At 36.0% G+C, this 17,545-nt stretch overlaps 1 protein-coding gene across 8 annotated transcripts in view; it reads right to left on the bottom strand.

Annotated features, from left to right (window-relative positions):
* Positions 1-17,545, bottom strand: part of NAA35 (N-alpha-acetyltransferase 35, NatC auxiliary subunit) — a 94,312-nt gene continuing 76,767 nt past the window's right edge. For 7 of the 8 annotated variants that reach the window (XM_069575802.1, XM_069575801.1, XM_069575803.1 and 4 more), the window contains 9 exons: positions 16,077-16,143; positions 14,092-14,190; positions 13,333-13,511; positions 6,187-6,323; positions 5,065-5,132; positions 4,081-4,221; positions 3,562-3,684; positions 1,193-1,273; positions 1-399 (listed from right to left, as the gene is read on the bottom strand). In XM_069575802.1, coding sequence (XP_069431903.1) covers positions 340-399; positions 1,193-1,273; positions 3,562-3,684; positions 4,081-4,221; positions 5,065-5,132; positions 6,187-6,323; positions 13,333-13,511; positions 14,092-14,190; positions 16,077-16,143 — 955 coding nt within the window. In that variant the 3' untranslated portion in view covers positions 1-339. Of the gene's footprint in view, positions 400-1,192; positions 1,274-3,561; positions 3,685-4,080; positions 4,222-5,064; positions 5,186-6,186; positions 6,324-13,332; positions 13,512-14,091; positions 14,191-16,076; positions 16,144-17,545 lie in introns of all 8 variants that reach the window. The other variant, XR_011254267.1, reaches the window with a different exon arrangement.

A 17,545-nucleotide genomic window follows, 5' to 3' on the forward strand; every position in this document is an offset into this window, starting at 1 on the left:
TGCATTTTTTTTGTCAAGAAATTTATTAACCTTTACAAACACTATTTTCACTCATTCATAAAAAATGATTTATGATTAAATCTGTAATAAAACCATATAACATTCATCAATGCATTCGATAAGACTAGTTTCATCCATGGAACATAATAAACCACTTTAAAACAGCAGTTTTCATTCACGTCATATAAGGCTGTCAAATTAAAAGTATTCCTTATAATGGGTTGTTATCCAAGAAATCCATTTCACTTCACGTTATGTGGTAAGACTGACGGATAGATCCTCTAAGAACAGAATCTGAAAGTAGACTCCACCCTTTTGGTCACCTTTTCAGTCTTTCTCTCAAACAAGTTTCACAACAGGAAAATATTTGTGAGCAGAGAAATCAAATTCAGGAGGAACCTGTGAAAACAAAGTCAATCAATGTATCTTATACATATTTAGACAGTAAACAAAATAAGGGCTTTTAATTTTAGACTCTTGTGTTTTTAGAAACAAGGAAAAGAAAATGATTTAGCTTATCTCTGCATCTGTGAAGGTCATTAGAAAATATGCTGACCAATGGTTTTCTATTTTTAGAGCATACTTAATGAAGATAGACTTAAATTACAGGAAAAGGTCATGGGTCAGTGATTTCTTTCCGTCCCAGGGTAGCTGCTACTTCTGAGCAATGAAAAGAGTCACTGGTAAAGCAGAGGTGATAAGAAAGAGGGATAACAGAAAAGCGAGAACAAACAAATAGAGGTATGTATTACATAATGCACAGATGCCACCAGAAATGGCTCAGTGGTTGGCCTCTTTCTTCTGCACCAAATGTTGATACAGCACCAATGAAACACCAACCAAGGGAGGCTTACAGAATCTTCCATCTCCTGAGCCATTAAAGTATTCATTTACTGAAGCATTCACTTTTCTAAAGGTGGATGACTTTTTAAATAACTCCCATAAATTGGTTTTCACACATTTTCTTTTGTTACCTGAAGTCATTCAGTAATTTATGTGGAAGGGCAGAGCAAACTTTAGAGATTTTAAGTCAACAAAATCTGTAAGTTTCAAGGCAAAATGGCAAGCTCCAATTTATTTTCTGCCACTGAATCTCTTTTAGAATCATCTTTATGGGCATTTTGACTTTTTTGTAATATTTATTCATCTTACTAAAAGAAGTTTATAACAATTGAATAACAATATATTTTACCTTTGATTCCTTTTTGTGTCCTCCTGCCAATAACTTCATGACCACAAAGTTGGGTTTGGCAACCTTTAAAATTCTATTGACCTAAATAATAAACAACATTAAGCTATTGAAACAATCAAAACATAAAATTCATAGTCAAAATATATTGATTTATAGATACCAATAGGAATGTGGCCCAAAATAAGTGTCAGTATTTTATTAAAATGAAACCAATTTCAAAATATGAGTACCACCATGTATCTTTTAGTAACAAAGAACTCTAGTTTACCATCATGAAAACTTGAAAGGACTACTGTATCTTGTTTTCATTAAAACCAGAAAGCATTACATTGTGAAGTCCTGCAAAGCAGTACAACATGTTAGGGGCACAGACTCTAGCGTTAAGCTGTCTAGTTTCAAAGTCCAGTTTTGCCACTTAATAGCTGTGAAACCTCTGCAAGTTTTCTCATCTCTCTGTTCTCAGTTTCTTCATTTGTAAAAATGGGGATATAATTTACCTATCCCACAAAGATTTGTGAGGACTGAGTTAACACATATTACAATCTGAAACTCACGCCTAGCAGGCAGTAAGTGTCCTTTAACTGGTATTTCTGACAACCATTTGTCCAAAACATTTCACCTGAAAATATGAGTAACAATGGAATGGAATACTCACTTCTCTTTAAGAGGGAGTAATGGGCAACTTGAAGAAAAAAAAAAATTGCCTACTTCTTACTGACCTCACTTGACACATCACCTCAAGTTCAGGAACTGCTGCCCCTCAGCTCCATATCACATATCCACTCACCTACATGACTACTCCATTTGGGCATCCAAAAGCCACGTCCAAAACCGAGCTCCTGACCTTCCCAGCCTTGCCTCCCCACATGTTCCAGCCTCAGTCTTCCCCTTACAACTCAACCCAACCAGATGGTGCTCAGGTCAAAAACCTCAAAACCACCCTTGACTCCCGTTTTTCTCTAATTTCACCTCTAATCCATCAGTCAATCCCACTGGCTAGACCTTAAAATTTATAGAGAATGCAATCACTTCTGATCCACTGGCATTACCATCTGTCACCTGGATTTATAGCCATGGCCTCTTAACTGGCTCCCTGGCTGCCATCCTTGATTTCACCAGTCTATTTTACCAACACAGTGGCCAGCATGGTGATACTTTAGAACAAAAATCAGATCTGGTCACATTAAAACTCTCCAACAGCTCAAACCTGTGTTCACCTCACTCCAGCACACAGCCCTGGGCTCTTCTTCAAATACTCCAGCAACACTCCTGCCTTTGTACTTTTACACGTGTGGATCCCTCTGCCTAGAAGGCTCCATTCCTGGGTGGTCATATGACTTGCTTCTCTACCTTCCTCCAAGATTTGCTCAGAGGCCAACTTATTTAAAAATGTCTAATCCCTTCCACTTCCATACCTCTGGGAGCATTCACTATCTCTATTCTCAGAAGAAAAATCTCTTTTAAGGTTTTTCTTCATAGTACTTCTGATCTTCTAATAGACTATTTATTTGCTGCCTGCCCCCTGCTGCCCCTAAAGGGTCCAGATTTCTGTTTGTTTTTTCCCCCCCTGCTGGAATATACCAGATTACTTAGGACATAATACACACTCGACAATATCTGTATATTCATCATTTCCCACATGTACACAGGTATCTGTAAGGTAAATCCCAAGAAGCAGAATTTCGGGGCCTAGGTACCTGTGATTTTTTGACAATCGCTAAAATACCTTTCATGGAGGCTGTATCAAGATATACCCCTCAAAATGGTCGGTGTGTTACTCTCATTTACAGAATAAATACATTTCAATAAACTAGGTTATATAGTAAATTAATGAAACTCATAAGAGACTGAAACAATATTTTGTATTTTGCAAGTTCTAAGCTCTGTAGAATGATACTCAAAATAGTCTTCAAAACAATAGGCTTTATTTTAAATGGTCAAATAGAATAAGGTTGTTTTTACTTCCTGTGATAACTGACCAGATCATTTTTTAGATTTAAGATTTATATAATTATATTTTAATACAGTAAACTATAGATTAAAATTTTTAAAATTTAATGTTAACATTACTGAGCTGTAGATCAATCTGGGTCTTATTTCTATTCTTCCAGCTTTATGGTTCTAAGTACTAATTTCTCTTTGCACTGATTTCTAAATTTACACAAAGGAAATATTTGTATCACTTCTTTCATCATATAATTTTAAGTCTGACAAGGTTAGGTTAACAAAGTGATTGAAATCCTTAGCAGAAACATCAGTCTTCATTTATTAATACTATAAGGTTCATTTTATAATTAAACTGTTATCCAGTAGTAAGTGATGTACTTCCTGACAAACTTCCTGTAGAATAACTGTAACTGCAGTTTTACCTCATGGTCTGGGTTTGGGATATTTTCCAGTATCATTTTTGCCTGCTGAAAGTGCTTACTAGCTGCCACATACAGTTCTGGAGACTGAGGAGGAGGGCTATATTTATTGAGGTCAGACATTTCCTAAAAAGGAAGAAATATTATTATTTAAAATATGTTAAATGAGAAAAAACTCTAAAATACTTTCTTAAATTAAAGAATTCTACATTGATTATCCATTCACATATGGACACTAAAGCAAACACTCTGCATGTCCTGGTTTTTTCCTATTCAATTTTCAACCTTTATATACCACACTTCATATTATTCTCATATTTAAATAACTGTTAATGTGATGAATATACCCAACAAAGTCAAATAATATTCATACTATTTAAAATTGCTATTTCATCCCTTTATCTCACTGGTCCAATAAGAGTTTCACTTGACTATTTCAGCAAAATGGCTAGGTACAAATAGCACATCTCCAAGAAGGTCTAAGACTAAATATTTTGCAGCTATTCTAAGGAGCAGGTTCACCTTGAACTGCAGATAGTGCACTGGTGGTGGTGTCATCACACTGTTGAATGGAGCAAATCTGTGCTCGTATCGAACTTGTTCACTATCAAGCTCAAACTTGGGTTTTCGTACTTTGCCATCCATGTCAAAAGCTACCATGGTCTACAGTACAAAGAGAGAGAGAGAGAAAGATGGTAACAGTATGAAAATGTGAACATCCTCATTAACAGAGAGCAGAAAATAAGAAACAGCTATTTATATACAGTTAATCAAAACAAGGCCCAGAAATCAAAAACAGGAAGAGAAAAACTAGCTTTAATGCTCATTTTGATATTCTACACCATCTTTTATATGAAAAATATTCATGTTCTAGTGTCTAATATTTCAATATCCCCAGTGAAATTGTGCCACATGCATATTCTTCTTCTTAAGGCTCTTGTAACAGCTTTGAAAACTTCAAGTAAAGGCTCCTGAAGAAATAGTAATATATCATTTCTATAAGAAAAGCACTGACCCTGTTTTCCGAACAGAATTCCATGTTCTATTTTATGTATTTTAGTATGTTTCCTCGAGTTACTATCTCCTGAAAATGCCTGCTTTGCTTAAATTAACCCCTTCATTATGCAGCTTGCCCCTTTCCTAACATACTTCTAAAAAACTCTGGAACCCATCTCTTCCAAGAAACCTTTTCTGATCATCAATCAGAAGTAAACTCTTCCCTCTCTTAGTATCCATGCCACATATATGTTATCTGGTCTAACATTAACTAGGCACTTGAGACAAGGATCATATCAGCTTAGACTTGGTATCTCACAATGCACCTAGTTCAAGACATCTGACATATGACAAATGTTCAGTATCTTAAACAAATTAATAAAACCAACAGACTTGGATAAAAGGTCATTTTTAAGCAGACAATCAGTAAAAATGAAGGTTACATTAGAACCTAGAATCACAGGAGAGTTCATTTTAGTTAAATAATGAAATAGCAATGTAGCAACTTACTTTGAACATTCCAGCACACATGTTCTGATATGCCTGGCTCATTGTGATCTCTCGGCTCAATGGGCGAACTATAATTAGAAAGAAAATTATCCAAATTCTTTTCCCTCCTCCTCTTGCATTACTGCAGAAGAAATCTAAATTAAAAAAAAATCTTCTATCTTGTTTACCAAATTAAAATATTAAAAAGTTTGTTCCCACAGGCTAAATTTTATGGCCCAAATCTACAAAAAATAAAATAGAGCTAAGGTTAGACAGTAATTGTGTTCCCCAAACCATAAGATTTCAGTATAAATTAACTGTAATTTTTTCTAAAGTCACAATACAGAGACAATTTCTTATTACAGGAAAGCCATGAGTATAGTCATTTAATGACCCACTCAAACTGCTGAAATCAGAAAGGAACACAACGCACTATTTTGTAATGACTATAGTCTATCTGTACCGGCCCATGAGTGATTAACAGGGTAGTCCCCTGGAAACCCTTCTTTCTTCTCATGGTCCTTGGGCAGGGTATGATCATCTTTCTGTTTGACTGTTAATAGCACCACTCCAGATTTCCTTCCTTCCTGAGCTGTCAGCCTTCTGTCAAAAGAGTATCGGAAGTCTCCTGCTGTCTTGTTCCTTATCTTTGTCTTGTTCCTTATCTTACTCCATGTGGTTACTACTTCTTGTTCTAAGGTCCTCTGACACATGAAATAGGAAAGAAGTAACAGAAAAGCAAGGAAAGAAACGAAAAGGATTCTACCACTAATACTGTGACTCAGTTTCTACCCCAATATCTTCGAAGAGAAGATGAGTGAGTGAGTGAGTGAGTGAAATTTGCTCAGTTGTGTCTGACTCTTTTGAGAGCCCATTAATTGTAGCCTGCCAGGCTCTTCTGTCCATGGAATTCTCGGCCAGAATACGGAAATGGGTAGCCATTCCCTTCTCCAGGGGATCGTCCCAACTCAGGGATTGAACCCAGGTCTTCCGCACTGCAGGCGGATTCTTTACCAGCTGAGCCACCGGGGAAGAGAAGATGGTAAGAATAAAAATATAATGACTAATTCATCTATTATTTGATGAAATTAAAGTACATTCCAGTGTTACTTATTTCTTAAGTTTAAAAATAATTCCCATCACCTTTCTTCTTTTTTTTTGTTTTTTTACTACTACGGCCTTTTTGCTGCTCTTCCATTATCCTTTCCTCTGCCATCTGAGAGCCATCGGCACGACTTAATGTCGACATCAACCAGGCATAAAGAAATTCAGAGAGATACCTTAATGGAAAGAAAATGTTAGTTAATGATAGATGTCTGAATGAGAGCCTGGTCAACACATGCACTAGTACTAATAAAGAGAGATTTTTAATATAATGTTTTAAAAGCTTTTTGTTTTAAAACAAGATTATTCAAATAGATAATTAATAGATTAGATCTTTAAAAAATGACCATTACAAATAATTAACTTTCCCTACCCTGCTGCCATACAATATGGAAAATTTCTTGTTGCCACACAATATGGAAAATACACTGCAATGATATGAGTTTTACAACTTTTCAAAAGATTTCCGGAGGGGGTACAAATCAGGGGTATAGGATTAACAGATACAAACTACTATACATGAAATAGATAAGCAACAAGGATTTACTGTATAGTACAGGGAATTACACTTATTATCATGTAATGACCTATAATTAAATATAATGTGCAAAAGTACTGAATCATTATGCTATACACTTGAAACTAACACAATACTGTAAATCAACTACACTTCAATTAAAAAAGACTTCTTGGTAATTACATATATCAGTAGATCAAATGAATGTCCAGCAAATTGTCTTTACTATATCAATATAGGTCACATTTCACCTAAACCCATTAAGGAATTTATTTTCTTATTAATTACAAAAGGAAACAAATACAGAACAAAAATTACATGTATTAGATAGAATGATTCTAAAACATTAAAAACATGCAAGCATATAATTTACTTAAGTTTATTCAATAAAGAATTGTGAGACAGATTATCTCACCAGGTACTACATTCTTGTAAGTTTAAAATGGCAAATAATACTTTCTCTTAGGCCAGAAAAATAGTTCAAACCTAGGATATAAATATATATTCCTTGAATAAAATTATGGACCACTACTATATTAAATGAAAATCAAAGATTTATAAGAGATTTCATGATCAAGTTTGTATGACACATTCCGAAAATTTCTCAAACAGTTATAAGGCAGGTTATACTGTTAAAACACGTTAAAAAAGAACATTTTAAAGCAAAGGAAGAGAACTCTCTGGAAGTCCAGTGGTTAGGACTTGGGTGCTTTTACTGCATGGCCCGTTTTCAATCCCTGGTGAGGAAACTAAAATTCCACAAGTCATGTAGCACAGCCAGGAAAAAAAAGGCAAAACAAATGAACAGATACACCTGGAATGACTTAGGTACTTTAATACTGAACTGAGCACTAAGCCTCCTGGCAGCTAAAGCCAACCTGGAAATCTAAGTAGAAAAAGTATATATAAAGTACGATTTTATCTGATTAGAAAAAGTATGTATTATGTGGAGAGAAAAGAATTCCTGGCAATGAATTTAAGAAAAGCACTTATTATAAAATCTTGTAAAAAATAAAAATGAATTTTTCCCCCATCACACTATAAAATGAGGATTTGTAACCTACCTTATCAAAGAGATGATTTCTATAAAGAACTAATGCTACCTTCTACCTTCTGACTACCTAACCCAAGGACAGATGAGTAAAGGGGAGAGCTGGCATAATTCATGCCTTTCATTTATCAGATATATCAACACGCTTTTTACTAACTGCTTTATCAAAATTAATATACAATTTTATCTAAAGAGAGTCAAAGAGCTAATATTCTATACCAGTTCTAAACTGTGATCTCAGGACCAGCAGCAGCCTCACCAGCAAAGCAGTTATAAATGAGAATGATTGGGGGGGTCCTACCCTAGACCTACTAAACCAGGAACACCAGAACAGAGCCCAACAAGTTGCTTTCCAAGTGATTATGATGCATGCTAAATTTAAGAATTATTGTTTTAGTTTTTTTTTTAAACTGATTTTTAGGGTCCACATGCTTTAGGGATCACATTCAGGAAGATCAACAATATATATTTTATAAAAATGCTGGAGCCCAATCTCTAATACTAAAACTAAACAGCAGTTAAAACTAACATCACAGTAGACCAGGATACTTACAAGCAGAAGCAAGCATTTCTTGTTAGCAAGAAATGAATCTGCTCAAATATACAGGTAAATTTCTATTCAAGTATTTATCTGAATGTAATTCATCTGCCAATTCTTTGTGTCAAAGAGCATATAAAAATTATATTTTGAGCAATCAAGAGCACAAAAGCTTCCAATCAGCTGCCTCAAACAACAAAACTTGAGCACAATCCTCTACAAACTGACTTGTTTGAACAGGAGTGTCCAGTATGAATTAATGAAAAAAAAAAAAGTTCTAAGTAGCTATAACAACTGTTGGTAAGAGCTGTTACCTACATGAATGTTGGGTAATATACAAAATAATATTTTTCTCACATAACTATATTGATGCTCCAATTCTTTTTTACAACCAAGAATTACCTGCTAAGAGCCCTAGCATCCATGACAACAAAACCATGATAATGGTTATGTTGTTCAGCCACTAAGTCATGTCTGACTCTGTGTGACCCTATGGACTACAGCACACTAGGCTTCCTTCGCTGTCCTTCACTATCTCCCACAGTTTGCTTAAACACCTGTCCATTGAGTCAGTGATGCTATCTAACCATGTCATCCGCCATCACCTCTTTTTCCTCCTGCTCTCCATCTTTCCCAGCATCAGGGTCTTTCCAATGAGTCAGCTCTTGGCATTAAGTGGCCATAATATTGGAGCTTCAGTTTCAGTATCAATCCTTCCCATAAATATTCAGGGTTGATTTCCTTTAGGACTGACTGGATTTATCTCCTTACAGTCCAAGGGATTCTCAAGAGTCTTTCCCAGCATCAGTTTGCTTGTGGTCTGCATTCTTTATGGATGTCCAACTCTGAGATTCATACATGACTCCTGGAAAAACCATAGCTTTGACTATATGGACCTTTGTTGGCAAAGTGATGTCTCTGCTTTTTAATATGCTGTCTAGGTTTGTCGTAGCTTTCCTTCCAAGGAGAAAGCATCTTCAAATTTCATGGCTGCAGTCACCATCCTCAGTGATTTTGGAACCCAATAAAATAAAATCTGTCCCTGTTTTCCCCTTCTTTTGTCATGAAGTAACAAGACCAGATGCCATGATCTTAGTTTTTTGAATGTTGAGTTTTAAGGCAGCTTTTTCACTCTCCTTTTTCACCTTCATCAAGAGGCTCTTTAGTTTCTCTTCACTTTTTGCCATTAGAGTGGTATCATCTGCAGACACTTCTCCTAGCAATCTTAATTCCAGCTTGTGATTCATTCAGCCTGGCATTTCACGTGATGCACTCTGCATATAAATTAAATTAGCAGGGTGACAGTATACAGTTTTGACATTCTTCTTTTCCAGTTTTGAACCAGTCCGTTGTTCCTTGTCTGGTTCTAATTGTTGCTTTTTGACTGCATATAGGGTTCTCAGGAGACAGGTAAGGTGGTCTGGTACTCCCACCTGTTTAGCAATTTAGGCTTTGGTTCCGCTACCTCTTCAAAATCTAGCTTGTACATTTAAAAGTTCTCAGTTCAGGTACTGCTGAAGCCTGGCTTGAAGGATTTGAGCATCACCTTGCTAGCGTGTGAAATGAGTGCAATTGTATGGTAGTTTGAACTTTCTTTGGCATTGCCCTTCTTTGGGATTGGAAGGACAATTGAGCTTTTCTAGTCCTTTGGCCACTGCTAAGTTTCCAAATTTGCTAACAATGAGTGAAGCACTTGAACAGCAATATCTTTGAGGATTTTTAAAAGATTAGCTGGAATTTTATTACCTCCAGCAGCTTTGTTTGTAGTAATGCTTCCTAAGGCCCACATGATTTCACAGTCCAAGATATCTGGCTCTAGGTGAGTGACCACATTATCATGGTTATCTAGGTCATTAAGATCTTTTTTGGTATAGTTTTTCCATATATTCCTGCCACCTCTTCTTAGTGTCTCCTACTTCTATTAGTTACTTACTGTGTCTGACCTTTCCGTGCCCATCTTTGCATGAAATGTCCCCTTGATATCTCCAATTTTCTTGAAGAGATCTCTAGTCTTTTCCACTCTATTGTTTTCCTTTCTTTCTTTGCACTGATCACTTAGGAAGGCTTTCTTATCTCTCCTTGCTACTCTCTGGAAATTTGCATTCAGCTGGGTATATCTTTCTCTTTTGCCTTTCACTTCTCTTCTTTCCTCAGCTATTTGTAAAGTCTCCTCAGACAATCACTGCCTTCTTACATTTCTTTTTCTTTGGGATGGTTTTGGTCACCAGCTACTGTACAATACTATGAACCACCGTCCACAGTTCTTCAGGCACTCTGTCGACTAGATCTAATTCCCTGAAATCTATTTGTCACCTCCACTGTATAATCATAAAGCACTGATTTAGGTCATACCTGAATGGTCTAGTGGTTTTCCCTACTTTCTTCAATGTAAGTCTGAATTTTTTAATAAGCAGCTCATGATCTTCGCCCCAGTCAGCTACAGGTCTTGTTTTTGTCGACTGTATAGAGCTTTCTAATCTTCAGCTGCAAAGAATATAATCAATCTAATTTCAGTACTGACTATCTGGTGATGTCCACGTGTAATGTCATCTCTTGCATTGTTGGAAGAGGGTGTTTCCTATGATCAGCGTGTTCTCCTGACAAAACTGTTAGCCTTTGCCCTGCTTCATTTGTACTCCAAGGCCAAAACTGCCTCTTACTCCAGGTATCTCTTGACTTCCTACTTTTGCATTCCAATCCCCTATATGAAAAGGACATTTATTTATTTATTATGGAATTAGTTCTACAAGGTCTTGTAGGTTTTTATAGAATTGTTCAATTTTAGCTTCTTTGGCATTAGTGGTTGGGGCATAGACTTGGATTACTGTGATGTTGAATGGTTTGCCTTGGAAATGAACTGAGATCATCCTGTCGTTTTTGAGATTGGACCCAAGTACTCTATTTTGGACTTCTATTGACTGTGAGGGCTACTCCAATTCTTCCAAGGGGTTCTTGCCCATAGTAGTAGATATAATGGTCCTCTGAATTAAACTCATCCATTCCCATCCATTTTAGTTTACTGATCCCTAAGATGTTGATGTTCACTCTTGCCATCTCCTGCATGACCACATCCAATTTACTTTAATTCATGGACCTAACATTCCTGGTTCCTATGCAATATTGTTCTTTACAGCACTGGAATTACTTTCCAATGCAGAAACAATGCTCAGTTGTGGATGTGTAGGTGGCGAAAGTAAAGTTCGATGCTGCTGCTGTACAGTTGGTAAGTTGTGTCCAACTCTTTTGAGACCCCATGGACTGCAGCACACCAGGCTACTCTGTCCTTCACTATCTCACAGAGTTTGCTCAAACTCATGTCCATTGATTTGGTGACGCTATCCAACCATCTCATTCTCTGTTGTCCCCTTCTTCTCCTTCCCTCAGTCTTTCCCAGTATCAGAGTTTTCCAATGAGTCAGCTCTTCTCATCAGGTGGCCAAAGCATTGGAGGTTTAGTTTCAGCATCAGTCCTTCCAATGAATATTCAGGGTTGATTTCCTTTAGGATTGACTGGATTTATCTCCCTGCAGTCCAAGGGATTCTCAAGAGTCTTTCTCAATACCACAGTTCAAAAGCATCAATTCTTCAGCTCTTCAGCCTTCTTTATGGTCCAACTCTCATATCTGTACATGACTACTGGAAAAACTTTGATTCTACATACCTGTGTCAGCAAAGGGATATCTTTGCTTTTTAATATGCTGTCTAGATTTGTCATAGCTTTTTTCCCAAGAAGCAAGCATCTTTTAATTTTGTGGCTGCAGTCACTATCCTCAGTGATTTTAGAGCCTAAGAAAGAAAAGTACCACCGTTTCCACTTTTTCCCCATCTGTAATCCATGAAGTGATGGGACCAGATCTCAAGATCTTCATTTTTCTAATGCTGAATTTTAAGCCAGCTTTTTTACTCTCCTTTTCCACTTTCATCAAGAGGCTCTTTAGTTCCTCCTTCACTTTCTGTCATTAGGGTGGTATCATCTGCATATCTGAGACACTGATATTTCTCTTGGCCATCTGCATTCCAGCTTGTAATTTATCCAGTCTGGCATTTCGCAGACGTACTCTGCATACAGCTAAATAAACAGGGTGACAATATATAGCCTTGACGTATTCCTTCCCAAATCTGGAACCAGTCTGTTGTTCCATGTCCAGTTCTAACTGTTGCTTCTTGACCTGCACACAGGTTTCTCAGGAGGCAGGTAAGGTGTTTTGGTATTCCCATCTCTAACATGGATGCTGTTAATGGTGTGGAAAATAATTATTTTCCTGCCTCCACATCAGTGACTTCAGGGAATACACAATATTTTAAGTTAAATAATTTAAAAATGAATTGAAAAGAATAACTATAATTAGATCTAATATACTAAACTTAGCTGTTTGTGATGGGTAACAATAGGTCATTTCTATTTTAAATTATAACCAAATTACTATACTTTGCTAGACTGAAAAAAAGATGCAAGATAGCTGAATTCATTTTAGATGTCAATTTTCTTACTTTATTCTGTGGCAGGTTTTTCATGTCTAAAATATTCTCAAGCATCCTCTTACTAGATATATCTCCCCAAGTGAAAGTAAAGAACTACTCTGCTGAAGATTACCTCTTGTAAACTTCTTCAAAGCTACTGAGACAAATCCTCAGGGCCAGTTTGCAACAGTTATACTCCCAATGATAATCTTAGCCATAATTTCTTCTCAGAAGGAGGATCTGGTTCATATTTTGAACTTTAATTCATTTAAGTACATTCCACAGCTAGTACCTAGCGTCACTGATGTCAGGGCAAAATGTATGTTAATTTTTCTCTTTGGAAACAAATAAAAGTTCACTAATCAATTTACTTCTAAGAAGTTTATTAGTAATTTTAAAATAACAATTCAAATGGCAGAAAAATGTATTTGTACACTACTAAAACACTTAAGATTTTTAAGATGATCTGGCTCTAATTTTCAATAGATATTCTTCAACTGTCCCACAAGTAAAATTCAAATAGAGTAAATAAAAAAAAACCTAAAATTACACTCTACAGATACTCACAGATCTTATCTATCCCACCCACCATCAATTTTAACTCCAATCATTCTCTTACCAATATATGTAATAATACTCGTGCATGCTGTAGAGCTCCAATTCGAAGCCACTTAGGAGATACTGTATCATAATTCGAAGGTTATGGTAAAGGACCCAGGTACCTAAACAGGCCAAATGCTGCCTGTGGGGCTCCTGTTTCAACAGCATAGTATGAAGGGCTGCATCAACCTTCTCTGCCTATCACAACAAAATGTCATTAATATCAACTTGTTAAGGTAATGAAAGAATTACAAAAAATGTAACAGCTAAAAATAGCACATGAGCAGATAATGTAACTCTCACCATTTAAAGAATTCATACTTTCAAGTGCACCTTTGGTTAGATCTACATTTAAACCTTTCATTTCTGAAAGGATAATATTTATCTAAACACTTCCTAGATTAAAAAGACTTCACAGTATAAAAAGAACTGGCTTCAGATCTTTAGTTACATTATCAATGTTGCTGTTGCTCACATTTAAATGAAGACTAATATATTTTTATTACAATGTAAACTTACTCTAATTAAACTACAGCTCTACACCTTTCACTGATTATAAAATAATAATTTAAGATGTTTTTGATTTAGATTACTGTTCTATTTCTTTCTGTAAACCTTTCTTTGGTATATGTAACTATTACATTTCAATGGAAAAGAAAATTCACCATATTAAAAAATTAAGTAGTCAAATTATTGTTCTAAAGAATTGTTTCTGAAAATCTAGTCAAGGTATATGAACTGCTTATTTTGGAAGGGAGGGCTTCTTTTTGGCTCTTACCTCATCCTGCAAGGTAGCAAATTCCTCAAGAATATGACCGAGTTTATCTCTCTGCCGAGCCCTGTTATGTCCATGGATCTGAATAAGACTACAGAATGGCTGTAATATACAATACGATTGTTAATTGTATTTGTTAACAGTATAATTTGTTAACTGTCAATATGAAATCTGCTGATACTAATGAAAATTAACATTCCAAATTTTCAAAATCAGGTTTAAGGGAAAAAATGCTGTATGTAACAATAATGCCTATGCATACTTATTACAAAGGTGTTTCTTTTACAGGAACTCAATACTAGAAATTATTAATAGCCAGAGGAAAGTGGTTGTTTACAAAACTTGTTCTCATATGGCAAAAATAATTCCTTCAATCTTTAGATATTTTCCCACATATTCAAGAGCAGTTTCTTTTCTGCTTGTTTCAAGCTAAAAGCTACTGTTCAAGCCGGACACTTCTGTGTGCTGCTTTAAATATACCAGAATGCCTAATAATTAGGTAATGGCTAAAACCCAGAAAAGCACAGTACAGAATCTGCCCGAAATGCAGGAGACCTGGGTTCAATCCCTGGGTTGAGAAGATCCCCTGGAGGAGGGAATGGCAATCCACTCCAGTATTCTTGCATGGAGAATTCCATGGACAGACAAGCCTTGTGGGCTACAGTCCATGGGGTCGCAAAGAGTCAGACACGACTGTGTGACTAACACTTGTTCACTAAGGTTCCTTATCACTGTTTTTAATCTATTCGGTATTCTCATATAAAATACTGTAACAGTTTATGAATCAGACAACAGACAGGAATGCTCTAAGAAATAAGCATTTTAAGATTCTCTAAGGATAGTAATGATTTTACATTTGTATACTTTGACAGCTATTATCTCATTTAATCAGTAAGTAGCCTCTAAGAGGTATCAAAGCAGTATTAACATTTTTTAAAGATTGGCAAGTTTATAAAAAAGTAAAGTGATCTGCCTGATAATGATAAAACAGTAGTTAATAAAAATAAAATCTGGTCTTTTATTGATTTTCCTTGTACCATACCATGCTGTCTTATCCCACAAACACACATTTAGTAAATGGAACTGGGCAAAAAAGATCTAGAAAAAGTTATAATTAAGAATGATTTATAATTAATTTGACCAACTAGGAAGCTTTAATTTTTTTCAAGTTATTTGAGATTTGAAAAAAGTTCACAATCTTATCTAAAATTGGTAATTTTAATTTTACTATAGTCCTGCTCCTGGGTAGTTCAGCTGGTAAAGAATCCATCTGCAATGCAGGAGACCTTGGTCTGATTCCTGGATGGGAAGATTTCCTATAGAAGGGATAGGCTACCCACTCCAGTATTTTTGGGCTTCCTCGGTAGCTTAGAAAGTAAAGCATTGGCCTGTAATGCAGGAGACCTGGGTTCCATCCCTGGATTGGGAATATCCCCTGGAAGAGGGCATGGCAACACACTCCATCCAGTATTCTTGCCTGGAGAAACCCCTTGTACAGAAGAGCCTGATGGGCTATAGTCCATGGGGTCACAAAGAGTTGGGCACATCTGAGCAACTAAGCACAGTACATAATCTGCTCATTAAAGCAGTACAAACATAAATGCCTGGGGATGTTACCCATATTCGTTATTTATAAGGTCAAAAGTAACAGTTTTTATGTCCTTTTAAAAAAAAAATGTAAACTCTTTTTAGATGAGGGTCATAGCTAATTCTGTTTCTGCTGTCCACAAGGGTTATGGTGAGAGGGCATCAGAAGGTGCCTTGGTATCTAACAATCTCACAGGAAGACTATAGGTTATGAAGCTATCCACTTGAGTCTAAGAGGAGACAAAAATTTCCTACTTATTCAGGGAAAATGAATAAGAAATATTAGATGAAAAACAGCACAAATTAATGTTACTGATGATTTTGCATGCCACAGTTTTTTTTTTTTTTTCATGCCACAGTTTTTAAGTATCCACCACAAAGATCCAAAGTGTAGCTCTTACCCGAACACAGTGAGTAACAAAAGAGTCAATACAGTCCTTAGCCTGGTGATTATTATATAGGCAGCACCTGTAAGTTAATATAATATTTTTGTTATTCAAATTAAACTATTTGGCCTACAAAAAGGAACACTGTAGGTGCTACCAACACATAGGGAAGGTGGAAAAATGAGAAAATGGAAACAAACCATGAAGTTGAAGAATGCTAGCATTAAATTAGGAAGTATTTCACAATTTGTTAGCCACATAATAAATGTGCAATATTGCCAATTCCTTTAGTTCTGTACTTGGACAATTAAGTGCTGGATCCAATAAGATCAACAAAGAGAGAAAATCCTAAAGCTCTACTTTTTCTAATCCTACTCTAATATTCATTATTTTCCTACGGCTGGTACCCTTGTGAACTGTACTTACAACAGTAATTATTTAAAAAATACTGTATAGAATCTGATTTTTTTTCAAGATATACCCACATTTCCAATCACTGGCCAAAATCATCACCTAGACATCCTGCTAGCACCTCATGGCCTATCCTCACAAACCAGTGTCCTTGTGGTGCTCCTTATCTCAGTTAAAAGCACTGCTTAACTAAGAAAGGCTTTCCTGTTTAGTCTGGGATGATCTGTTACCTGCCTGGCCCTGGAGGAAATACAAGAGCTGAAGAGATGGAAAGTGTTTTTTTCCCCCTTTTCGAGGTAGGAGGACAGTAGCCTTTGCTCCTAAGGAGACAGGAAGTAAACACTTTTCTTGGTGCACTGAAAGCAGCTGACAACTTGCTATTCCTAAGTGTTTGCCATAACTGAGCAATCTGACCAGAACCTCAAAATAAAACAGAATCATGATCATGTGATAGAAAATGACAGAGCAGGCAGTAGCCAGAAGAAAGAAAAGGCAGGACACCTGAAACAGGTGGCAGCTAAAGAGAAGTGCTAGAAGATCCAAGGTAAGAAAATTGCTTAAGATGACAAAAATAAAGCACTTAAAAAAGCGGACTTTCTGGATCTGAAAATAAGGATTTTTCAAGTTAAAAAAGTTAGTATGTAAAAGGATGTTCACAATAGCCTTGAGGATCAAGAGAATAACTTTCTTACAACACAGCAAAAAGAGAGAGGTGTCATGAGGAATACAGAGGAAAAAATCTACAAGACAGAGTATGCAAAAGAGAGCTTTTAAAAGAAAAGAACAAGAAACAGATGACTACCTTGCAATAAACTCTGCTATACACACAGTTGATTCTCAGAATGTGTTAATTATGTTCTATAAACTTGCTGTGGATGCTGAAATAGAGAATACTGAAACACTGCTGTTAGGATAAAATACAGGATTACGTCCTTCCAGCCTCTGGTCCCAATGTTTTAATCAACTGATCAATGTTTAACCTTGGTTTATGTGTGTTTCTTTTTAAAGACACTATATAGAAACTACACTGCTAATTGATTAGCAAAGAACTTACGCCTGAGCAAATCTTATTT

The sequence above is a fragment of the Ovis canadensis genome, chromosome 2 (assembly GCF_042477335.2).
Source record: "Ovis canadensis isolate MfBH-ARS-UI-01 breed Bighorn chromosome 2, ARS-UI_OviCan_v2, whole genome shotgun sequence".
Classification (NCBI taxonomy): Eukaryota; Metazoa; Chordata; class Mammalia; order Artiodactyla; family Bovidae; genus Ovis; species Ovis canadensis.